Source organism: Danio rerio, chromosome 9, assembly GCF_049306965.1.
Source record: "Danio rerio strain Tuebingen ecotype United States chromosome 9, GRCz12tu, whole genome shotgun sequence".
NCBI classification, from domain to species: domain Eukaryota; kingdom Metazoa; phylum Chordata; class Actinopteri; order Cypriniformes; family Danionidae; genus Danio; species Danio rerio.
The window spans coordinates 3,617,049-3,643,150 of record NC_133184.1 but is presented as its reverse complement, the minus strand read 5'-3'; the positions used below and the strand labels follow the sequence as shown (position 1 = coordinate 3,643,150).

The 26,102-nt window shown below is 38.2% G+C and overlaps 1 protein-coding gene across 4 annotated transcripts in view; it reads left to right on the top strand.

The window, feature by feature from the left end:
* gad1a (glutamate decarboxylase 1a) overlaps positions 1–16,745 on the top strand; it is a 34,026-nt gene extending 17,281 nt beyond the window's left edge. For 3 of the 4 annotated variants that reach the window (XM_021478819.3, XM_002663304.7, XM_021478820.3), the window contains 11 exons: positions 110–222; positions 2,509–2,624; positions 2,766–2,845; positions 3,535–3,589; positions 5,694–5,810; positions 5,912–5,976; positions 8,400–8,478; positions 8,672–8,821; positions 11,146–11,253; positions 12,252–12,341; positions 13,845–16,745. In XM_021478819.3, the coding sequence (XP_021334494.1) occupies positions 110–222; positions 2,509–2,624; positions 2,766–2,845; positions 3,535–3,589; positions 5,694–5,810; positions 5,912–5,976; positions 8,400–8,478; positions 8,672–8,821; positions 11,146–11,253; positions 12,252–12,341; positions 13,845–14,018 (1,147 nt within the window). In that variant the 3' untranslated portion in view covers positions 14,019–16,745. The remainder of the gene's footprint in view (positions 1–109; positions 223–2,508; positions 2,625–2,765; positions 2,846–3,534; positions 3,590–5,693; positions 5,811–5,911; positions 5,977–8,399; positions 8,479–8,671; positions 8,822–11,145; positions 11,254–12,251; positions 12,342–13,844) is intronic. The other variant, XR_012385111.1, reaches the window with a different exon arrangement.
* The last annotated feature ends 9,357 nt before the right edge of the window (positions 16,746–26,102 follow it).

Genomic DNA, 26,102 nt, shown 5'->3' with positions numbered 1-26,102 from the left:
CACAGCAGGGGCTCCATCACAATGATTCTCTGACGGACATGAATACTGTTAGTTGTTAGTTAGAGTTAGTGGATCACCCCCTGCTGCGTGTGCATGTGTGTGTTTTCAGGTTCACGTATGAGATTGCGCCAGTGTTTGTCCTGATGGAGCAGCTCACACTGAAGAAGATGCGAGAGATTGTCGGCTGGCCGAACGGAGAAGGAGATGGCATTTTCTCACCAGGTGTGGCCAATAAAACTACTCAATAATTAAGAATAATAGATTAAAGTGTCATTTTGTGTATATAAAATATAAATAGCTGATGCTTTTCTCTTTAATAATTGCTAAACTTTATTTGGTAAATATTTAAAAAAGGGGAAAAAATCATAGGTGGGCTAATAATTCTGACTTAAACTGTATGCAGCAAGGAAATTTTCACAGTGTGTCTGATAATATTTTTTCTTCTGGAGAAAGTCTGATTTGTTTTATTTCGGCTAGAATAAAAGCAGTTTTTAATTTTTTAAACACCATTTTAAGGACAAAATTATTAGCCCTTTTTAGCTATTTTTTTTTTCGATAGTCTACAGAACAAACCATCATTATACAATAACTTGCTTATTTACACTAACCTGCCTAGTTACCCTAATTAACCTAGTTAAGCCTGTAAATGTCACTTTAAGTTGAGGTGCGTTTCCCATTACCATTGTTAGCCAACTAAAGTCGCAAGTTCCTTCGTTACAAGCATAGTTCGTTGATTTGCCGTTTCCCAAATCCATCGTTCCAACGAACATTCGCAAACTTGTGCACTTACAACTACACCTCTGGAGCTGTAGTCAGCACGGTGGCTCAGTGGTTAGCACTGTCATCTTACAGCAAGAAGGTTAATGGTTCAAGTCCCGGCTAGGACAGTTGGCATTTCAGTGTGGAGTTTGGATGTTCTCCCTGTGTTGGCATGGGTTTCCTTTGGGGGCTCTGATTTCCCCCACACTCCAAACACATGCAATACAGGAGAATTGAATAAACTAAAATGGCTGTAGTTTGTTTGTGTAAGAATAAGTGTGTGTGTGGGTGTTTTCCAGTACTGGGTTGCAGCTGGAAAATCATCCACCGTGTAAAACATTTGCTGGAGTAGTTGGTGGTTCATTCCACTGTGGTGACCCCTGATGAATATAGGGGCTAAGCCGAAGGAAAACGAATTAACGAATGCATAAAATGTTTTTGAGCGTTGACAGGAAAAGGGAAGAAATGTTTTGACATCAAATCATAGACGCATGAACAATAATTAGTTTGGCCTATTAAAATACAGCCCCCAAATAATTCTGATGCTATTAACTAATTCACCTGTTAATAAAGCATATACAGTTGAAGTCAGAATTATTAGCCCCCCTCTATATATTTTCCCCCATTTCTGTTTAACGGAAAGAAGATACTTTCAGCACATTTCTAAACATAATAGTTTTAATAACTCATTTTTAATAACTGGTTTATTTTATCTTTGTTATGATGACAGCACATAATATTTGACTAGATACTATAATTCAGCTTAAAGTGACATTTAAAGGCTTAACTAAGTTAATTAGGTTAAGTGAAGTTTAGTTTTAAACTAATTTCGAGAGGAGCATGTGCTCATGATTTACCCAGCTGGTCCACATTAACTAATTATGATCCTCCAATCGAAGGATCCCAAATCACTATATATATCCTCATTTCCTTTCTACAACTATCTTCGTCTGGAAGAAACCCCCCTCCTCCCCTTCTTCCTCCTTTATCCAGAATGGGCGGCACGGTGGCCCAGTGACTAGCACTGTTGCCTCACAGCAAGAATACCAATGGTGTTGGGTCCTCGCTGAGCCATCTGGTATTTCTGTGTGGAGTTTGCATGTTCTCCCCATGTCCGCGTGGGTTTCCCCCGGGTTCCCTGGTTTCCTCCCACCATCCAAATGTGCTCTATATTATAGATAAAACAAGCCTAAACCTTTTTTATAATGTCTTACTCTCAGGAAGTTCGCCTTGGCCTCAGCAGCGGAGGAGTTTGAGATAGACCTGAGCTCAATCTCCACTCGCCCTGCAAAAGGGGGGGAGCCCTGGGCTCGAGGATCCCTTGAGCTCAGGGCTCTCTCCCGGGACAGCATGCCAAACAAGCTATGTATAAATCATGAGCTAAGTGTGAACTCTTGAAATTTAGGGTAATTAGGCAAGTCATTGTATAACAGGGGTTTGTTCTGTAGACTACCGAAAACAAATATTGTTTAAATGGGGCTAATAATAGTTTAAAAAAAATTAAAAACTGCTTTTATTCTAGCCAAAATAAAACAATTAAGAATTTCTCCAAAAGAAAAAATATTATAGGAAATACTGTGAAAATGTCCTTGCTCTGTTAAACATCATTTGGGAAATACATTAATCAAAGGAAAAAAATATATATTACAGGATAGTGAATCATTTTGACTTCAACTGTAGTAATGTGTGCGCATGTGTGTGTGTTTCTGCCTGCAGTGCACTGATGTGTCTGAATGTGTGTTTGTGCAGGAGGAGCCATCTCCAACATGTACAGCGTGATGGTGGCTCGATATAAACACTATCCTGAGATTAAAATCAAAGGCATGGCGGCGGCTCCCAGACTGGTGCTGTTCACCTCAGAACACGTAGGTCATTCCCTCTCTCTGCGTACATACATTTACATTCAGTCATTCAGCAGACAATTAAAATGAATAAAAAAGGGGAGTGTTTCTTTAATTAAAACAACATGAAAGTGAGAAAATTAGCCTTTTACTTATTTTTCCCAGAGTCACTACTCTATAAAGAAGGCCAGTGCAGTGTTGGGTTTCGGCACAGAGAATCTGATCCTGCTGAGAACGGATGAAAGGTGAGTTTCTGTGTGTGTGTGCGTGTTTGTGTACATGATTTACAAGGACTGTTTCTTGTATAATGACTAAAGTATTACCTATTTGTACTCTAGTTGTAGGTTTTCAAGGACTTGACTGGTGTCCTTGTAATTCAAAACACTTAAAAATCATACTTAACAGAGTCTTTTGACATTCAAATTTAGCCACAGGTTTCGTGTAATGGTGGGTTTTATAGGTAGGTGTATGGTAAGGCCAAATACTGACCTTTTTTTTCAGTATAAAATATGTTTCACCTATAGGGGTTGCCTGTACACTACCATAACCTGTGTGTGTGTGTGTGTGTGTGTGTGTGTGTGTGTGTGTGTGTGTGTGTGTGTGTGTGTGTGTGTGTGTGTGTGTGTGTGTGTGTGTGTGTGTTGTTGGATTTGGAGGTTTACAAGGACAGTTTTTTTGTATAATCAGATGAGTATCTAACCTAGTTGTACTCTATTAAGGTGGTTTACGAGGACTTGCCTGGTGTCCTTGTAATTTACGACAGGCCATATAAGGCCATATAATTAGCATTTTTTACAATATAAAATACATTATGCTTATGGAGAGTCCTTATAAATTACTAAAACCAATCTGTGAGTGTGTTTGTGTGTTTAGTGTGTTTGTGAAGCTCTCAGATGTTAATGATGTCTGTGTTAAATTTGTGTCTCTCTGTTAGAGGTCGAGTTATTCCAGCTGATTTGGAGGCCAAAGTCATTGACGCCAAGCAGAAGGTGAATAAACTCTTCAACTTCAGTCTTACTCTGTAAACATATTAATAAAACTGTGAAAATGACCTTTAACCCTTAATTGGTCCATGGAGTCAGGGTGACCCGGATGAAAAACAAAATCAATGTTTAGGTTCTTTGGGGTCAAACTGACCCCACATTAATGACTGGGAAAAGTGAAAAAAATGTCTAAAATATATTTTAAACTCATTATAAATCTGGAATGTTTTACATTTCTGCAAAAAGTTGTCTAGAGCACAAATTTAAATTGGTATATAATGCATGGTGTCCTGGCAATTAAGGAGCATTGGAGGCCCGTGTCCACTCAACCCAGAGTTTTGTCATTAAAATATAGTAGAAACCACAAACTAAATGTGACCTTATCTCATTGATTTATCAAAATTAGATGTAACAAAAGACCCTGATGTACATTACTAATAATAAAAATAAAAATAACCATAATAATATCAACAATAAAGCATAAAAAGTGAAGTGTCAAACAGGGACATTTGGGGAAATTCCATTTACTCTCATTTACTGTACAAATTAAGCAGGTTACAGACTCCAGAATTCTTTAAAGGTGCTGTATGTAAGTTTTTAACCCTTCTAAAGCATGAAAATGCCATATGTTTGCAGATATTTAATAAATATGCCAAGTGAACATTCTTGTTTATCTGAAAAACAATGCTGGAGTCAGATATTCTGCTTTGAAAATGTGAGTTGCGTGCCGGAACGGCTGTCTTTGTTTTGATCATTGCACCCGGGTTGCCTTGGTGAAAAACATAGTGTATTTCATTCAGTCAGTCAGAATGCTCTGAAAGTATGTGTCCGTGACTGAAATGCGACCTCTGGTGGACAGTAGCAGTCTCTGAAATGAGACACAGGTTCAGAGTTCCACATGAGGTGGTTATTAATTAGCAAATAATATAAATATTACGAATGTAAACATTAGGTGAGCAGGTTACATTGTAGCCCCGTGTCTTAATAATACGCAGTGAAAAGCAATTTGGCTGTTTGCACCAGATGAAACACGACATTTAAATACAGCCATTTAGAAGAATAGAGCACTCACTGCACTCCAACGAAATGGCAAGGTTTATAATCGAATTATTACATATTAAACCTCTTAACTATTATAAAATGTACATGCTGAATCACTGATATGTGTTGGTCTAAAGTTTAGGTTTATTTTATTTTCAAGATCTGAGGTGAACTATCTGCTGCTGCTTTCAGTTGTATGGCAATAAATGTCATGTAAAATGGCATTCAAACTCACATTACTAGCATTTAAAACTGAATAAAGCACATGAGGTGCACCTGAGGTGATCATTGTCAGTTTTCTGTTGTTTAGCTGTGAGAAATTCAGGTGTTAGTTAGAACAAACACTTTGTTTAATATGAAAAATATTCCTTTTATCGTGTGCCGTTGTTTTTAATTTTGGAACATGATTTAAATTAGCCTTTAGGCTCAACAGTCAGGCACAGTTCTGTTGAAGTCATCAATCTGGCAACCTGCTCTTGTGTTTGTTTTTAACAGGCATGCAATACCTAGTTCAACCACTGGGTGTCAAACTTACATACTGCGCCTTTAATGTTAAATTATTTGTTTGTATAGTTAAAATCATGGCCATTTTACAGTGTACATTTTACCCTAAATGCTTGCAAGTATATTCAGAAGTACAAATCAACCATATTTAAAAAAAACAACAACAATAGAATAATGAAATTGCCTGTATTCAGATGTATTTACGTCATAAAAAACATCTCATAGCTAATAAAATCTTTACATTATTTAATTGCACAAAATAGTCATTTATTTCTCTGCAGTTCACTCTGATGTGTGTATTTGAAGTGAGGTAATTTAGCTCATGAAGAAACTAGTTTACGTATTTATTGTCAGAAAAATGACTGATTTGTATAAATACATACGATTTTATTCATATTAAAACTGTACGATTTTTTTTGATGTGCCCCACAAACCCTTCCCCTCATTAGGGGATGAGCAGATCAAACTAAAATGTACAAAAGAGATACATATTAAAAAAAATTAGCCACTAAATGAAAAAAGTTACGAATTGCGGTCAGATTGCGTTGGTTGATCCTCTGTTCAGGGCTTTGTGCCGATGTTTGTGAACGCAACGGCTGGATCTACAGTGTACGGAGCCTTCGACCCAATCAATGAGATCGCCGACATCTGTGAGAAATACAACATGTGGCTTCACGTAGATGTACGTGTCTGTTGTTATTTCATTAATATACATGAGTGGACTCATTAGGTGGTGAAGAAGCTCATTTGAACTGCGTAAATGTGTGTGTGTGTGTTTTTAAGGGAGCGTGGGGTGGAGGTTTGCTGATGTCTAGAAAACACAAACACAAGCTCAGTGGCATTGAGAGGTATTCCACTTACACAAACACACACACACACACACACACTCCAAAATGACTTTTGATGTTTGTTCAAACTACTCAATTAAAATGAGTTCTTGAATTTTTGGGGGTGACAACCTAATTGTTTTATGTTCAGTCCACTTAAAATTGTAAGCATTGTGATAAGGTCATATGATGTGGATCACACACCATATGAAAAGTGTGTATTGATAACTCGAGGCTTTCACATTCTATTCACAAATACTATAATGTAGGCTACAACTAGTTCATACTCATGATATTGTCACAGCCATATCACACTGTAGCCTAAGACCGGTTACTTACTGAAGCTAAGCTTCAAGGCTGAGCCTGGCCAGTACCTGGATGGGAGACTACATGGGAAAACTAGGTTGCTGCTGGAAGTGGTGTTAGTGAGGCCAGCAGGGGGTGCTCAACCTGTGGTCTGTGTGAATCCTAATGACCAAGTATAGTGAAGGGGACACCGTACTGTCAGTGAGCGCCGTCTTTCAGATTAGACGTTAAACTGAGATTCTGACTATCTATGTTCATTAACAATCCCATGGCACTCCCACAGCGGATGCCCTTGCAGCTGCAACCAAGTACGGCCAATTTAATTTGTTTAATTATCTGTGCTGGAAACTGGAGCACCCGGAGGAAACCCACGCAAACATGGGGAGAACATGCAAACTCCACACAGAAATGCCAACTGGCTAGGCCGGGACTCGAACCAGTGACCTTCATGTTGTGAGGCAACAGTGCTAACCACTCAGCCACCTTTTCGCCCAGATAAGCAGACAGTTTTAATTTTTTTTTACAGTTTTAAAGCATGAGTTTTAAATTTCCATAATAAGTACGTTTCTCAAAGGTTGTCCATTGTCGATGCTTAGTTTCTGCTTTGTCTTAATGCCGGGGCACACCAAGCCGATGCTAAATAACTAGAACCAATGAAACCCAACTGTGTTGTCAACTTGCGTTGGATTGCGTCTGGACCGAAAAGCTCTACGTGAACCCACCAAACAGACAAAAGCCTACTGAAATGAGAACCTCGCTCTGCTCCTGAGCAAGAGGACGAATCATTCCCCTTTGAACAGGCACAGACAAAGTGTAAACAAAGCAGCGTTCAGTATCTTAACAATGATTGTCGCTAACTGTGGCAGGATTCAGAATGTCAAAAGACTAGCAAGGACAACTAGCATGTCCTCGTAAACCTACAACTAGGCTACAACTAGGTCATACCCATGTTATTATACAAAAAAACTGTCCTTGTAAACCACCAAAACCAGTATGCACACTGAACAGACGCACACAAATTGGTTTTGGTGGTTTACAAGAACTCTCCATAGGCGAAATATATTTTATACTGTAAAGTGGCAGGATTCACTCGTGCAGATATGTCTGATAATCTAATAATCCATTCCAGTTTCATTTCCTCATCTCATTTTCATACGCTTTTCCAGTGCTGGGTTGTGGGGGCAGCACTCTTAGGAGAGAACCCCAGACTTCCCTCACCCCAGACACTTCCTCCGGAGGGATCCCAAGGTGTTCCCAGGCCAGCCGAGAGACATAGTATATCCAGCGTGTCCTAGGTCTTCTGCCAGTGGGACAAGCCTGGAACACCTCCCTAGGTAGGCGACCAGGAGGCTTCCGAAATGCCTGAGCCACCTCAGCTGACTTGTCTCTATGTGGAGGAGCAGCGGCTCTACTCCGAGCTCCTCCCGGGTGACAGAGCTCCTCACCCTATCTATAAGGGTGCACCCTGCTACCTTGCGAAGGAAACTCATTTCGGCTGCTTGTATCCGAGATCTTTTCTTTTCAGTCATGACACAAAGCTCATGACCATAGGTGAGAGTAGGAACGTAGATTGACCAGTAAATCGAGAGCTTTGCCTTTCGACTGAGCTCCTTCTTTACCACAACAAACTGGTTCATCGGCTGCATTACTGCTGCCACTGCACTAAGTGTACAAAATTACAGCCAGCCTCTTTGTGTTTCTTCTTGGCTTGAGTCGTTTACTTGCTACACCACTTCACTACTTCAAGAGTAACAACTCAGATAGCTCTGACTTTGATTCGACATGATGAATCGGTCCAATACAATCCAATGTTAACCCGCCGTGAGTCAAAGTGTAGAACAAACCAAACCAACTAGCCTGACTGACGAAGCCCAATGTCCGACTGTCATCTTGGTGTGCCCTGGCCCTTGAAGACATTGTTTTTGTGGAGCACAGACAACGACAATTTTATCCTCACACTGCAGTCAAGCTATTTAAAACTTTAAAACAATGATTTCCCAAAAGTGTGAGAAGCAAACAGAGACATTTTTAAGTATCTGTCATGCCTTTGTCAAGCACTCACTTCTTTATTTCCCAAGCTCTGTATCCTCCTGCATGTGTGTGCCTTGAGTGTGTTGTGATCGGTCTTGTTTCTACAGAGCAAACTCCGTCACCTGGAACCCACACAAGATGATGGGTGTTCCTCTACAGTGCTCCGCCATTCTGGTCCGGGAGAAGGTGAGAAATTGGGGCACCAGATGATTGAGAATGAATAACAGAGGAAGAGAGTACAATTCAGTAAACTGGGTGAGAGGAAGCGAGACAAAGAAGCAAAAGAGAGATCGAGAGTACAGCTGTTATCTGAGTTTAACATGCTTTGTTTCACTGTTCCTGCTGTCTTACTTAATTCATGTGTGTGTGTGTTTACCAGGGTCTTCTACAGGGCTGTAATTCCATGTGCGCTGGATATCTCTTTCAGCCGGATAAGCAGTATGACGTCACCTATGACACGGGGGACAAGGCCATACAGTGTGGCCGTCATGTAGACATCTTCAAATTCTGGCTCATGTGGAAGTCAAAGGTGTGTGAGTGCATGTTCAATTTTTTGTGACATACCTGGACGCACATTTGTATAGTGGCTTCGGTATTGCACTGGCATTACAAGGAGATGGTAAATTATGAGGGCGTTGTTGATGTCCCTATTTTTCAATGAATGGTTAGATGAATGGATGAATTGATACATAATTGGATGGATGAATGTGTGAGTGGATGTATGGATGAATGAATAGATGGGTGGATGAAAAGAAAAGATGGACGAATGGTTAGATGGGTGGAAAGATGGATTGGAGATAACAGATTCATGAATGGATGAATGGGTGAGTGGATGGAGAATGAGATGACGAATAAATGCATGGATGAAAAGTTGCATGAATATATGATAATAGATGGATTGCTGTATAGATAAAAGAATTAACATTAATGAATGAATCAATGAATGAATAAATAACTGAATGAATGAATGAATGAATGAATGAATGAATGAATGAACTCACAAATAAATGAATGGATGTATGTTTGAAGGATGAAAAGGCAGATAAACTGTTGGATAGATGAATGGATGACGGAGAATTGGGGTGATGTATGGATGAATTGATAAATTGTTGGATGGATAAATGTGTGGGTGGATGTATGGAGGAATTAATATATGGATAGATGAATAGTAGGATAAAAAAATGGATGAATGGTTAGATGGAAGAAAAGTTGGAATGGAAATAACAGATTCATGAATGAATGAATGAATGAATGAATAAATGAATGAATGAATAAATTAATGAATGAATGAATGGGGGATGAGATGACGTATAAATGCATAGATGAAAAATTGCAGGAATAGATAATAATGGTTGGGTTGCTGTACAGATAAAAGAATGAACAATAACGGATGAACCAATAAATGAATGAATGAATGAAAGAACTGACAATTAAATGAATGGATGGATTTTTGAAGGATGAAAAGGCAGATAAACTGTCGGGTAGATGAATGGATGACGGAAAATTAGGGTGATGTATGGATGAATGGATAAACGGAGATGTGGGTTGATGAATGAATGAATGAATTGATAAATAGTTGGATGGATGAATGTGTGGGTGGGTGGATGTATGGATGAATGAATAGATGGGTGGATTATTAGTAGGATAAATAGAGGTATGAATGGTTAGATGGATTGGAGATAACAGAATCATGAATAGTTGAAATGGTGAGTAAAAGGGTGGATGAGATGGTGAATAGTAGGATAAATAGATGATAATGGTTGGATTGATGAATAGATAGAAGAATGAACAATAATGGATGAACCAATGAATGAATAAACAACAGAATGAAGGAATAGACTGACAAACAATTAAATGGATGTTTTTTTGATGGATGAGTGGACAGATGAACTGTTGGATAAATGAATGGATGATGGAAATGTGGGTTGATGAATGGATGAATTGATAAATAGTTGGATGGATGAATGGGTGGGTGGATGTATGGATGAATCAATGGATGAATGGATGAACAGACTAAGATAAATGGGCGAATGTTAGATGGATGAAAAACTGGATTGGAAATAATAGAGTAATGAATGGTTGAATGGATGAATGGGTGAGTGGATGGATTATGAGATACGTGAAAAGATATGCATGAATGAAAAGTAGGAGGAATGGATGATAATGGATGAATGGATGGATGGATGGATTGATGTATAGAGAAAAGAATGAACAATAATGAATGAACCAATGAATGAATAAACAATAAAATGGATGGATGGATGGATGAATAGTTCAATGGATGAATGAAAGGGTGGATGTATGGATGAAAAAATGTATGGATGAATAGTAGGATGAATTGGATGAAAAGATGAATTGGAGATAACAGGTTTATGAATGGGTGAGTGGGATTGATGGGTGGGTGGATGAGATAGTGAATAGATGCAAAGTGGGATGAATAGATGATAGTGGATGGATTAATGTATAGATAAAAGGATGAACAATAATGGATGAATCAATGAATGAATAAGCAACTGATGAATGAATGAATGAATGAATGAATGAATGAATGAATGAATGAATGAATGAATGAATGAATGAATGAATGAATGAATGAATGAATGAATGAACGAACTAACAAAATTCAATTGATGGATGTTTGATGGATCAATGGGCTGATGATCTGTTGGGTAGATGAATGCATGATGTATATGTGGCAGGGTGAATGGATGGATTGATGAATAGTTAAATTGATGGATGGATCAAGGAATGGATGAATGGACCATTACCTTTTAGAAACTCAATGACCAACAAAAGTCATTGATCCTGTGCAGAAGATCAGCTGTCATGTAGTACGTTTTCCATCTCCAACAGGGCACTACTGGTTTTGAGAAGCACATTGACAGGTGTCTGGAGCTGTCGGAGTATCTCTACCACAAGATCAAGAACAGAGAAGGATATGAGATGGTGTTTCAAGGGGAGGTGAGTGAAAATAATAGCAAACAAAAAGAAAAACAATCAACCTTGACACTGTCAAAGAAGATAATGCACTAATACACACAACAAGACTGGTGACAGAGTGGTTTGATGAACACGAAAGTCAAGCTGAACATCTCCCATAGCCAACACAGTCACCTGATCTAAATATTATTGAGACACTTTGGTGTGTTTTGGAGGAGCGAGTAAGATAATGTTTTCCTCCACCAGCATCACATAATGACCTAGCCACTATTCTGCAAGAACAATGGCTCAAAATCCCTCAGGCCACTGTGCAGGACTTGTATCTGTCATTTCCAAGACCAACTGATGCTGTATTGGCTGCAAAAGGAGGCCCTACACCATACTAATGAATTACCGTGCTCCAGATGTTTTAGTTTCATTTTCCAACCCCTGTATATCCAAGTGAAATTTCTTCCCAAACATGAAGATGAAACACTGCAATCAAACTATTACCATCATTTAGGAATTTTCGCCATATTTTCTGACAAGATCAACACACATGCGACTGTCAGTAAAAGACTGCATATGCACACACATTGCATAATGCAGAGGTATTTTCGTTTCATTAGGCTTGCGTTATAAAACCCCATAACTCTCTCACCAGTCCTTACTCCTTTTTTGCGTCTAAAACCCCTGTTTGTCACGGGGGCATGAAGGAAATGTTCATGAGTTAAAGTGAAACTGCCCAATTACAGGAAACTCTTATATGAAAGCACTTCACATAAACACCTTAACTATATTATTGTCTATTAAGGCAGATAACTAGACTACAGATGTCCATGTAAGCGTAGTCAGTCTTGCCTTCAAAGTAAGTGAAAGATCATCAAAGAATGTAAACACATGCAAGTGCATTGTACCAATTGATAAATTCAAATGGAAGTACATAGTAATTAAGGCCAGTAAATATAAGTATACATTGACTGTAGAATATGTAGAAATATGTTTAATGCATGTATGCTATTTTTTAAATTGTGTTTCAGCCACAGCACACAAATGTATGTTTCTGGTACATTCCTCCAAGCCTGCGGCTTCTGCCAGATGGAGAGGAGAAACGACATCGGCTTCATAAGGTGAGACGATACTCAAAATACTCCCTTCTTTGACGGAGAGTGCTCTTATACTCAAACTATTAACTTATATTTGTGCATATGCCATATATGTTAGCCTGGACCTGGATTATTGTGGGGAATAATCAAAATTACATGAGTGAGTCAAAATTATTCATTTTTCTTTTCCAAATAAAATCATTGAGGGGCGAGGCAGTGGCGCAGTAGGTAGTGCTGTCGCCTCACAGCAAGGTCGCTGGGTCACTGGTTCAAACCTCGGCTCAGTTGGTGTTTCTGTGTGGAGTTTGCATGTTCTCCCTGCCTTCGCGTGGGTTTCCTCCGGGTGCTCCGGTTTCCCCCACAGTCCAAAGACATGCGGTACAGGTGAATTGAGTTGGCTAAATTGTCTGTAGTGTGTGTGTGTATCCCAGAGATGGGTTGCAGCTGGAAGGGCATCCACTGCGTAAAAAACTTGCTGGATAAGTTGGGGGTTCATTCCGCTGTGGCGACCCTGGATTAATAAAGGGACTAAGCCAGGGTAAGGCAAACTTGGTCCTGGAGGGCCGGTGTCCTGCACAGTTTAGCTCCAACACTAATCAACAGGGCCGGAGTGGGACTCCTTTTCAGCCCTGGAGTTTCAAGCCTCAGACCGGCCCACCTCAGTTCACGACTGACTAAGTTATATAAAAATAAGGTCATTCCAATTCAGTTTCTAATGACACTATCATGTCTTTTTGTGAGAAAACACCTGCTTCAGAACTTCAAATGTTCAACAACCCTAACAGTATTATATGTGTTAACAATAAAAATAAAATAAAAAATACATATTTAGACGGGGATCAAACCCGGGTCCATGGCGTCGTAATCTAATGCGATAACCACTGGACCACAACAACTGTATATTGAAAAGTGACTCATATGATTTATATAATCATTAACCTGCAGGCTGGTTATATATAAAAAGAGCAGAGCTGCGGTAAAATAATGAATAAGAAGACTGTGGTCAAGTAAATAAATAAATAAATTTAAAAAGTGTGACTGCTGAGAGCAACAGATTCTGGAGCTAGGGATACCGGCCCTCGTGGCCAAAAAACGGACCGGCCCACCGGGAATTCTCCCGGTCCACCCGAATAGCCAGCTAATCAAACACACCTGAACAAGCTGATCAATGTCTTCAAGAGCTCTAGAAATCTACAAGCAGGTGTGTTTGGTTAGAGTTGGAACAAAACTCTGCAGGAACACCGGCCCTCGAGGATCAAGTTTGCCCATCCCTGGACTAAGCCGACAAGAAAATGAATAAATGAATGATAAAATCATTGGGATGTTAAATAAATATATCAAAATTAAAATTCTTTACCCTCGGATAGCAGATGTTCCTATAGTTTTATCTCAGCCAGATATTATCATATCACAACAAACCATTTATTCAGCATTCAGATGATGTACAGATCTCAATTTCCAAAAATCCACCCTTATTGTTTCGTGATCCACGGTCACACCGTCACATCCCTCGTTTTTTTTTTGCAGGTCGCCCCAAAGATCAAGGCACTGATGATGGAGTGCGGGACAACAATGGTGGGCTACCAGCCTCAGGGTGAGAAGGTTAACTTCTTCAGGATGGTGGTCTCCAATCCGGCGGTTACCAGGTCTGACATTGACTTCCTGATCGATGAGATAGAAAGACTGGGACAGGATTTATAGAGAACGCAGAACAAGTTCAGTAGATGTAAATCATCTGGAAATGGAGGAGGCAATCAGACGTGTTGTATCAGCTCGATGTTCCAGAGAATTAGGCCCTGTCCACAGAAACACAGCTATTTTTTAAAACCGCTTTTTGTTTCCACATGCGATTTCGCCGTCTACACGAAAACATATTTTTTGATTTGATATGATTTGATTTATTTTCGAACAAAACTATCACACATAAAATATCATTAACAAAAGAAATACATTTCAACATGGGCGAAAATGGAGCGGGATGAAGCATAAGCTTATTATTCTCCCACCCCATTACCACATACATCATTCGTTTATTACTTAAACTAATTTGTTCTTTTACTTATCGCTTCAGTCTCAATCCCAATTCTACACCTTAGCCCAGGGGTGGCCAACCCTGTTCCTGCAGATTTCAGTTGCAACCCATATCAAACACACCTGCCTGTAATTATCACGTGGTGTTCAGGTCCTAATTAATTGGTTCAGGTGTGTTTGAGATGGGTAGCAACTGAAATCTGCAGGAAGGTGGCTCTCCAGGAACAGGGTTGGCCACCCCTGCCTTAGCCCTTCCCCTTGTCCCAATTTTCTTTATCTTGAAGACGTAGGGCTAAAGGGAAGGGTCTGATAGCCCTTGAAACAGAGATTTTTCAGGAGCACACTCAAAACCAAGAGTTATGAAAATTTCCCAGGACACAGAAGTAAAGAGATGCACAAATTAGTATTTTTTGTCATTATTACGAATTTTTACAACAATCACGTTTTAATATATTCATAACCGCTTTCGTGTTTTACCTTTAAAAATAAACTATAAAATAAAAACCGCTAAATTTCACGATCTATAATCCATAATAATAACTCCTGTATAGCAGTCCCACAAAATTTTGACTCTGACACTCGAATCCCCTGTCAGAAAAGTCGAGTGGTTGGGAATGAGCTTTTTACAGTGTCTGCTATAATGTTAATCTTGTTTTTGTGTGTTTACAAAAATATATATGGCCACGGTGTAAATGCACAGTATAGTTACGCTCTTATTGAAACATTATATCGTTATGATAACATGATATTGTTGCCTTCAGAGATTTCCTGAAGATGAATACCAGAAAATAACGCAACTGGAATAACTACAGCAGTCGCCATTGTCGATCTCAAATCAAGTACGAGCTCGCGAGGATATATGATGATGTGTGAAGGTGTTGTAATGGTGTCCCATTTCTCACGGGTAAACTTTGAAGCCCTTCCCCTTCACACTCAGTTTCAAGGGCCAAGGGAAGAGGAAGGGGTACAAAAACAGAATAGGGATTGGGCCTCTGATTACTGTTCAAAGACACTAATTAAATGTGTGCTCAAACTTGGAATATTACATAAAAGATTTGTGAATACAGCAGCATTCCCATCCAGTGAGTCAAAGAGAACCAAACATTACTTCCTGACAAAAAATATCACAAAGAACAGGTGGAAGTTCATACACGTTAGACGTGACTGAGGTGAATTCTGCACGTCTCGCTTTCCACATCATTGGCAACACACAACGGTAATTCGCCAGTTTGTGCGCAGCTCAGTTTTATCTCCATCCGTTGACATGCGGATTGCTGTTGTTGTTTTTTTTTAAACGAAGACGGGAAAAACACGGTTGATAAAAATACCTGTGTTTGTGTGGACACAGACCAGTGAAGCGCTCTAGAGTAATGAACCTCTTCAATATATCTTAGAAAGTCTCTAATTGGACATTCCAGAATGCAGAGGCGATGAGCTCTCATTTGATGAGCTCCAGTTTGCTCTGACATTATATGTCTGTCTTCTTCCCTTAATACAAGCGTCTGCACAGTAAATATAAAATGCACAAGTGTACATTAAAAGAACGTTAGGTTTAATTTAGAAGTCATTTGTCCCTTACTTTGTACGAACCATATGAAAAAATGCTTTATTAATTTATAGAAAATACTAGTGTCTTGAACCATACAATAGTAAAGTACTTGTCGTGGTAATTCTGGTGTTGCAATAATTATACCAATACTACTATACTAATGTAAACAGGTTTTCTACAAATGTACTTTAGATTTGATTTGTTGATGTGCTTTAACTGCAGAGTGTCAGCTTTAATTTAAGCGTATTTACATCCAAATTAGGTGAACGCTGCAGGAATTACAACAGTTTGCATATGTGCTTCCCACTTGTAAAGGGACCAAAAGTAATGGGACAATTGGCATCTAAGCTGTTCCATAGCCTGGTGTGTGTTATTCCCTCGTTATCCCATTTAGGAAAATGCCCTAAGAACAAGCAGGAACTGAAGACAGCTGCTGTATAGGCCTGGCAGAGCACCACCAGGAATGAAACCCAGCGTCTGGTGGTTTCTATGCGTTCCAGACTTCAGGCTGTAATTGACTGCAAAGGATTTGCAACCAAGTAATAAAAACTGAAATTTAATTTATGATGATTATTCTGTCCAATTACTTTTGGATCCTTAACAAGTGGGAGGCACAAATGCAAACTGTTGTAATTCCTACTCTGTACTTCTGGTCTGGATGGAAATACCCTCAAATAAAAGCTGAGAGTCTAAAGCACATCTCGTTCATTTCATTTCAAGTCCATTGTGTTGGTGTATAGAGCCAAGAATGTTAGAGTTGTGTCGGCCCCAATGTTTATGGACTTGATTGTATATATTATTCTACAATGCATGAGTTTACTGTAGTAAAAAGTAAAGTATACTACAGTGATCAGTTTACTATACGTTATATATATATATATATATATATATATATATATATATATATATATATATATATATATATATATATATAGATAGATATAGATATATAGATATATGTATGTATGTATATATATATGTATTTATGTATGTATGTATGTGTGTGTGTGTGTGTGTGTGTCATTCATTCATTCATTCATTCATTCATTCATTCATTCATTCATTCATCAGTTGCTTATTCATTCATTGATTCATCCATTATTGTTCATCCTTTTATCTATACATTAATCCATCCACTATTATCTATTCATCCCACTTTGCATCTATTCACCATCTCATCCACCCACCCATCCATCCCACTCACCCATTCATAAACCTATATATATACATACAGTATTTTAATATAGTTTATCAGTTTATAATATAACAGTATGATTGAGCATTCATTAACAAAGACATAAATATTCTAATATATATATATATATATATATATATATATATATATATATATATACAGTTTAATACATTTTATGGTTTAAAAACACGATAGTATTTATTGTAGAATTGTTTTTCTCATGTGGGTGCTTACAGTGCATTACATGAGAGTAAAAATATTATACTTCATTAAGAGTGTAGCCACAATTATGATTTAGAAAACATGCAGCTCAAATATCACACGTTTCTGTATAGAATAACACATATAAGCACATTAACAAAATATGTGAGGTTCATATTTTTGCTGTAAAAGTTCATTTAAACACAACATAATCCTACAAACTGAGGGACAAATACATATTTATTTCTGTGGATAATCACAATCTTTTAAACTGTAACGTTTTGTCTGAAGACCTAATAAAATAAAAGTAAATACTAGATAATAAAAGAGTTTTAGAATAAACTGTACCGTCTCAGCCATCTGAACCATATATACTTGCACAATTAGCTGTTATGTAACAAAGATCTACCATTGTACTGAGTACTGTATCGACACGCTGTGTTTCTAGAATTGATGACTCTTTGTGTAAATCGTGATTGTTTGTGGCAAACATGTATCACATCGTTTAACAGTAAGAAATGTTTGAATAGCGGTAAGTAATAGTGTGACAGAGATGACTCTATTTATATCCTCCAAGAAGTTTCGTTTTTATTTTGAGAGACATTATTCATCTATATGGTTTAAAAAAAATTATTCATTTGTTGACCAAAGATCTTGAACAGAAATATTCACTGTCAATCCACATATCTATAACTCTCTATATGGCCAAAAGCAGTTATAGAGACAAAATTAATCAAATGAATGTCTAAGTGAATGTGTAACTTAAGATATTAATAAAACGGATCATTTTATATCCATGGGGGAATGAATATATATACACTTACCGGCCACTTTATTAGGTACACCTGTCCGACTGCTCGTTAATGCAAATTTCTAATCAGCCAATCTCATGGCAGCAACTCAATGCATTTGGGCATGCAGACATGGTCAAGACAATCTCCTGCAGTTTAAACTGAGCATGAGAATGGGGAAGAAAGGGGATGTAAGTGACTTTGAACATGGTATAGTTGTTGGTGCCAGATGGGGTGGTCTGAGTGTTTCAGAAACTGCTGATCTACTGGGATTTTCACACACAACCATCTGTAGGGTTCATAGAGAATGGTCCGAAAAAGAGAAAATATCCAGTGAGCGGTGGTTATTTGGGATGTGGTGGAACAGGAGGTTCACGTCATGGATGTGCAGCATGTCATTATTAACCAAAATATCTGAGGAATATGTCCAGTACCTTGTTGAATCCATGCCAAAAAGGATTAAGGCAGTTCTGAAGGCAAAACCAGCCCGGTACTAGTAAGGTGTAACTAATAAATTGGCCGGTGACCATGTATTTATATATATATATATATATATATATATATATATATATATATATATATATATATATATATATATATATATATATATATATATATATATATATATATATAAGAAAAGTAAATAAAAATCACTAACAAGTATAATTATTATCAATTATTCATTAGTTAAAGGAATATTCTTTAAAAAAAATGACTCATTTTACACTTTTAGCTTAGCTTAGCATAAATCATTGAATCAGATTAGACCATTAGCATATTTCTCAAAAATGACAAAATAGTTTAGTAATCTTGCTCAATTTTAAAGATAAAATTCGCTAATTCATATTTAAACTTGACTCTTCTGTAGTTACACTGTGTACTAAGATCAATGGAAAATGAAAAGTTGTGACAAGAAGCTATAAGCTTATACTCGCATTCAAGTGTAATAATAAAAGTAAGAGTGTGCAGTTCCCAGCCATATTGACCTAGACAACAGCAACTCTTTGTTTTCTGCCCGTCTTAGTACACGATTTAACTACAGCAGAGTCAAGCTTTAAATATGAATTATCTATATTTTATCTTTAAAATTTGTGAGCGAGATGTTAAGGGTCTAATCTGAGTTGATCATGTATGCTAAGCTAAGCCAAAAGTGCTGCCGCCAGACCCGCAGATCTTCTGAATGGATTCAAAACTGCTAATACTCATTTGTTTAACTGTAAAGAAGTTGTAAAATGAGCCTGTTTTCCAAAAAAAAAAAGAAGAAAAAAGATGAAAGTTCCTTTAAGAGCGAAGCACAGCAAAAGTATTTTATTAGCTATTTTATTAGCAGCTTTTTGTAGCATTAGTAATGGTTTCATTTCTTCAGGATAGGCACAGATAACACAAAATCACATTCCTAAATAATAATAAAAAAATAAAAAACTATGCTAATATTTGTGTCCGCTCTGCATCCTTCGGTCTGCACAGTAGATGTGAAGCTATTCATCTTTAGATTGAAGGCGTTTCCTGACAAAATACAAATATGAAGATGTGCATTTATCTGGCCTGCAGTATGTGCAATATTGCTGTTCACTGTCACCAGTGCAAATAAACACATTGAAAAAAAAATGTGTAAATGTTGATTTATTTTGTATTCTGTCATTAAAAGGAATCAAAGATTATGATCACATGCGACACATGAAACTCAACACTGTACCCACGAAGTGAAGTTTATTTATAAACTAAGTTTCAGAGGATCTCGTGCTTATGATTGCTTGCAGCCAACCCTGCATTAATTAATTTATGATTCACCAATCAGACGATTCCTAAGCCACTATAAATACCCTAAGTTCCATATTACAGCCATCTTCGTTTTGAAGAATCCCCCCTTCCACCCCTACTCGTAGTTATCTCTTAAGAGCATTACAGCAGAGGAGTTCCCGAGATCTACCTGAGCTCAAACTCCTCTCTCGCCTTGGAAACAGGAGGGAGCCTCAGGCTTGAGGATCTTATGAGCTCAGGGCTCTCTCCCGCGACAGCATGCCACGTTTTAAAATCAATCATCAGCTAAGTGTGAAGTCTTGAAGCACATTTATTAAATATTTGCACTCATGGTATTTTTTATGTTTTAGAAGAGTCAACAACTTACTTTTAAGTAAGTAGTAAACTATTTTGGCTTATAACAATTTTGTGTTTAATTATTATATTTGGTGGCCGTGTGATAAGAGTTTGAATACAGTGTTGGTACAGTGTCTCCTCACAGACTCAATCAAACCTCAACGTTTATCATAACAGACTTCCGCACATTAGACTCCACTGGATTTCCACATTCCAGCTCATTTCTCTGGGATTATCTGAGAGTTTCACAGCTATCGGAGGTAATGTTGAAACACAGCTGCGGCGCTTAATGCAACTCACTAATCGAAACGCAATCACCACAAAACGCACCATTACCTTGCCCAAAAAGCTTCTTGTGGCAGATTTTCATTCTCCCATAAATGAAAGTGTTTTTGCCTAAGGATGGGGGGAAAACAGACTCTGGATCTGCTGATTTCATCTTATATCCAGCCTTCCTTCCCTTTATCTCCTCCGTCAGTCCCGGTTTCTCGCATTAATAGCTGCGAGCGGGAGTTTTAACGGAGTCATCACAGCACTGAAGTGTTTCCAGCCTCTGCGGTAGAAGCTTCGCTCATTATTTACCTCTTTTAAGATATTTATCATGGAAGCCATCAGGCTTTGCTCTCGTTCATAAGCAAAAGTAGGCCTGTAGGAAGCCAATTTCAGCGCTCGACTGGCTGAACGCTCTTTATCTGGGTGGAGGTAATGCTGCAGAGGGTTTATTTCTGTTGGTTTTCATTTATAATCCTGCTGAATGAAACACTGCAGGAGAGACCAAAACACTATCATTTATTTTTAAAACACAGCGGATGCCCTTCCAGCTGCAACCCATCTCTGGGAAACATCCACAAACACTCACTCACACACACACTCATACACTACGGAAAATTTAGCCTACCCAATTCACCTGTACCGCATGTCTTTTGGACTGTGGGGGAAACCGGAGCACCCGGAGGAAACCCACACGAATGCAGGGAGAACATGCAAACTCCACACAGAAACGTCAACTGAGCCAAGGATCGAACCAGAAACCTTCTTGCTGTGAGGCAACAGCACTACCTACTGCGCCACTGCCTCACCCTTAATTGTATTATGCAATTAAATTATTTTAATTAATGCTTTACGATAAGTTTCTATTAGTTCGCATTGGATCAGGTTTTGTTCTGTGGTAACAGTTGTCTGGATGTACTTTATCCCACTTATTACAAGACTACTTGCCACAAAGCGTAAAAATTAAACACTAAAACATTGTTCTGAACAGTAATATTTTACTCTTTAACTAAAGGCCAAGCTGAAAGAAATGAAAATGGTTGAATAGAGTTGAATGCAACATACACTAATCTACATATTATTGCATCACAAGCTGGCGGGAAAAATCCTGCATGGCAGATAAGCTTACTCATTCATTTTCTGTTCGGCTTACTCCCTTTATTAATCTGGGGTCGCCACAGCAGAATGAACCGCCAACTTATCCAGTATATGTTTTTTAGGCAGCGGATGCCCTTTCAGCTGCAACCCATCTCTGGGAAACACCCATACACAGCCATTCACACTCATACACTGGACAATTTCCTACCCAATTCACCTATACTGCATGTCTTTGGACTGTGGGGGAAACCGGACCCACGTGTATTAGCCCTTAATGTCTGATGGGTTTTGCCTTGTGGAAAACAGCCAAAATAGATCACACTTTCTCTCATTAGCTTTAAAAGCCATAGCAGAGCTTTCCTTCGCCATCAATTCCAATTACAAGCATTATTAAACTTGGAGCTGCAGTGGAAAGAATAAGCTTGGCTCTGTTCCCACACACACACACACACGTACACACACACACACACACACGTACGTCTCAGGTGTGCTGTACAGACTGTGGGCAGTAGACTGAGAAACACTCTCCGTCTGCTTTGCCTCGACAGCCACAGCATTGGACAAACTAAAATGTCTGTTTTGGGTTTAAGTAGGCCCACACGGAATCTGCGCGCGCAGAATTCCCGCAAAATTCTGCAGATTTTTAGCCCATTATTAATTCTGTTTATTTACTTGAGTAAATGTGAAAATCTAAATTTATTCAGTTTTTATTCAGTAATTTATTACTTTTTTTTTCATATATAAATGTTTTAGTTATGATACTCCGCTGGATACTCTCAAAATAAATCCGCAGATTTTTACTAAAATTCTCAGCAGAAATAGCAAAAAACGTCCGCAGATTCCGTCTGGGCCTGGTTATAGCACAAAACTACCGTGAAATTCTGAGAATTGTCATTGAGGAAACGGTAAAGAATGAATACAATGGTACATGAACATGGTAATCATTCATTAAGAGAAACAAAACAAGTCAAAATGTCCTTCTGTGAAAGACTCGTCAAACACTGCTCGCACAGCTGAATCTCCTGCCGTTTTTAGGAGCATATGAAGACTCGTCTGTTTCATCAATACTGAATTGTTTAATTGTCCAACAACACTATCTTAAAAACAAGCCATTTTCCTGGGGAAAACATCATGCAATTCACAGTGCGCTTCACACAGGTGAGTGGGCTTTTAGGTTTGACACCCAGTGGTTGAACTAGGTATTGCACTCCTGTTCAAAACACATTTTTCACTCGGCTTCTCCTCTGTTGAGTCCACGCAAGCACAGGTTGAGTCTAAGGCTGATTTAAGGCTGATTTGAAACCAGGCTTAAAAGCAGCAACCATATTTTTATTTCCCCTACAGAAAAATCCAGCTTAAACCAGCCTAGGCTGGTTGGCTGGTTTTAGCTGGTCAGCCAGCCTGGTTTTAGAAGGGTTTTGGCCCTTTCCAGGCTGGTTTCCAGCCATTTCCAGCCTGGTCTTAGCTGGTCAGGCTGGGAGATGACCAGCTAAAACCAGCTTGACCAGCCTAGCCAGGCTAGGAGTCCAGCCAAAACCAGCTATGTCCAGCTTAAAACAGGCTGGTGAAGCTGGTTTTAACTGGATTTAGCTGGTCATTTTCCAGCCTGACCAGCTAAGACCAGGCTGGAAAAAAGCCTGGAAATGGCCAAAACCCCTCTAAAACCAGCCTGGTCAACCAGCTAAAACTAGCCAACCAGCCTAGGCTGGTTTAAGCTGGACTTTTCAGCAGAGAAATCCAGTCTGCAGGAAAAGAGACTCTTATAGACATACATTGGTTCAGAGAGCAGAAGTTGGAGTCTCCATCCCAGGGGGATAAACCAGAAGTTCTGAGTATACAGTACAAACATGAACTAAAGGGCTAAGCTCAGACTAGCAAACTTTCACTTCAAAGTACCTTCGTCTGCATGCCTCCAGGTTGTGAAGGATCTTCTTCACCTACTTACATCTGCGAGTTTCTGATTGTAGGAGTCTTTGGTGCTCCAGTAGAAGATCTGCATCTGACAGTGCTTCACGTTCAAGATTTTTAAAACCGATTCCAGCTCCACTGCTCAGTCAACACATGACCGTACAGTGCTTAGTGGTGTTTTACTAGCATCAGGGGCTATAGCGCTGGTGTTAATTTAGGGATAAAGTAGAAGATGGACTTTATCTTATTTATTACATCTTTGCTTGCCACAAAACATCAAAATTAGATGGAAATCTTTGCTTTGAGCTGTAGTAGTTATTCGTTCTTTACAAACGCAAACCTGACAGAAACAAAAATGGCTGACGGATCTATTATTCTATCACAAGATGGCGCCAAACTGTCAGAAACAGAAGCGTGACCCAAGCAGAAGGATTTCGGCGCCCTACCTTGCTCTAAATAGGGGAGTATTGCCATTGCAAACCGGCCACCAAAGATTATATTGCTTATTAAATACAATCAATGAAACCGAAAAGTAAAGCTTGATTTCTTCTACTTAATAACAGTCCAGATGATTTGGACACTTTAAAACAGCACAGTTTATGTCAACTAGCAGCTTCAAAAGTGAACAATCAAGCAATCTTTAATAAAGGGACCAGTGATTCTTACTTTGCATCCTTCTAGAGAAGGGTAATTGGGCAAGTTATTGTATAACAATGGTTTGTTCTGTAGACTATCGAAAAAAAATAAAGCTTAAAGGGGCAAATAATTTTAACCTTAAAATGTTTAAAAAAATAAATAAAAACTGCTTTTAGTTCTGGCCGAAATAAAACAAACAAGGCTTTCTCCAGAAGAAAAAACATTTCAATGGGGGGCCACTAATTCTGACTTCAACTGTATGTGTGAATGGGTGTGTATGGATGTTTCCCAGAGATGGGTTGCAGCTGGAAGGGCATCCGATGTATAAAACATATTCTGGATAAGTTGGCGGTTCATTCCGCTGTGGCGACCCTGGATTAATAAAGGGACTAAGCCGAAAAAATCAATAAATGAATGACTATCTGAAGAGTAATCTGATTACGTAATAAAAAAATACTTGAGTTACTTGACTCGATACCACTTAAAGCCCCTATATTTCTTAATGCAGAGGCAAAATATATAAAACTGTTTCAATTTAAATCAAACAGAGCCTTTTAGATTGACTGCAAGTAGTGCAGAATGCATCGGTGAGGATTTTAACCAACACCAGTAGGAGGTCACACATTACACCTGTGCTTAAGGCACTTCACTTGCTTCCTATTAGTTTGAGTACATTTTAAGATTCTGGTCATTACATACAGAGCTCTGCATGGTCAAGCACCCCTCTATATTCAAGATCTTTTACGCAGTCACTCATGTAGCCGGTCTCTGAGGTCTTCTGGCAAAGACCTTTTAGCCATTCCCAGAACTCGTCTTAGGACTAAAGGTGACCGTGCCTTCTGTGTGGTGCTCTGGTACTCTCCCGATAGCACTGAGAACTCTGGGATCAGTTGATCTTTTTAAAAGGCATTTAAAGATGCATCTTTTTTTTTTTTTCAAGCTTTTAAATAACAGTATGAGCGTTTCTGTATTTGGATTTTTAACTTGTCCTTTATTGATACAGTTGAAGTCAGAATTATTAGCCCCCTTTATATTATTTTTTCTTTTTAAATATTTCCCAAATGTTGTTTAACAAAGCAAGGAAATTTTCACAGTATGTCTGATAATATTTTTTTCTTCTGGAGAAAGTCTCATTTGTTTTATTTCAGCTAAAATAAAAGCAGTTTAAAACATTTTATAAGCCATTTTGAGGTCAAAATTATCAGCCCTTTTAAGCTGTATTTTTTCTCGATTGTCTTCAGAATAAACCATCATAATTCAATAACTTGCCTAATTAACCTAACCTGCCTAGTAAACCTAATTAACCTTTAAATGTCACTTTGAGCTGTATAGAAGTGTCTTGAAGAATGTCTAGTCAAATATTATTTACTGTCATCACGGCAAAGATAAAATAAATCAATTATTGGAGATGAGTTATTAAAACTATCATGTTCAGAAATGTGCTGAAAAAAAACCTCTCCGTTAAACAGAAATTGAGGGAAAAAATAAACAGGGGGCTAATAATTCTGACCTCAACTGTGTGTGTTCTTTTACTTGTTTTCTCTTATTGTAAAGCACTTTGTGACTCAATGTCTTGGAAAAGGTGCTATATAAATAAACCTTTACTTACTTTTCTTACTTTTTTACACAAGTTTAAAACATAATACAGATTGAAACAAGACACAATTCACAATTAATATTACCAATATTTAACACATACCATATTTTGATAATAATTTCTTAATGTTTTCCTGAGAATGTGCAATTAAGCCATCTTTAGCAGAATTAAAAACAGAATTATTTGGCCTAATAAATTCATATAGCTAAAGAAATACAACTATTCTGCTCTAGAATTTTTGTAAATTATTTTAAATAGCTCTATTATAACCAAGTCTAACTAAATTACCCAAATATGAAAAGTAATGCCTTTATTTAAGTAAAAATCGAATTTAATTACAGTGACTGGTCACGTTATTATGGATCCCATCCAACACCGGACACACGTACTTGCATTAGAAGGCCACCAGGTG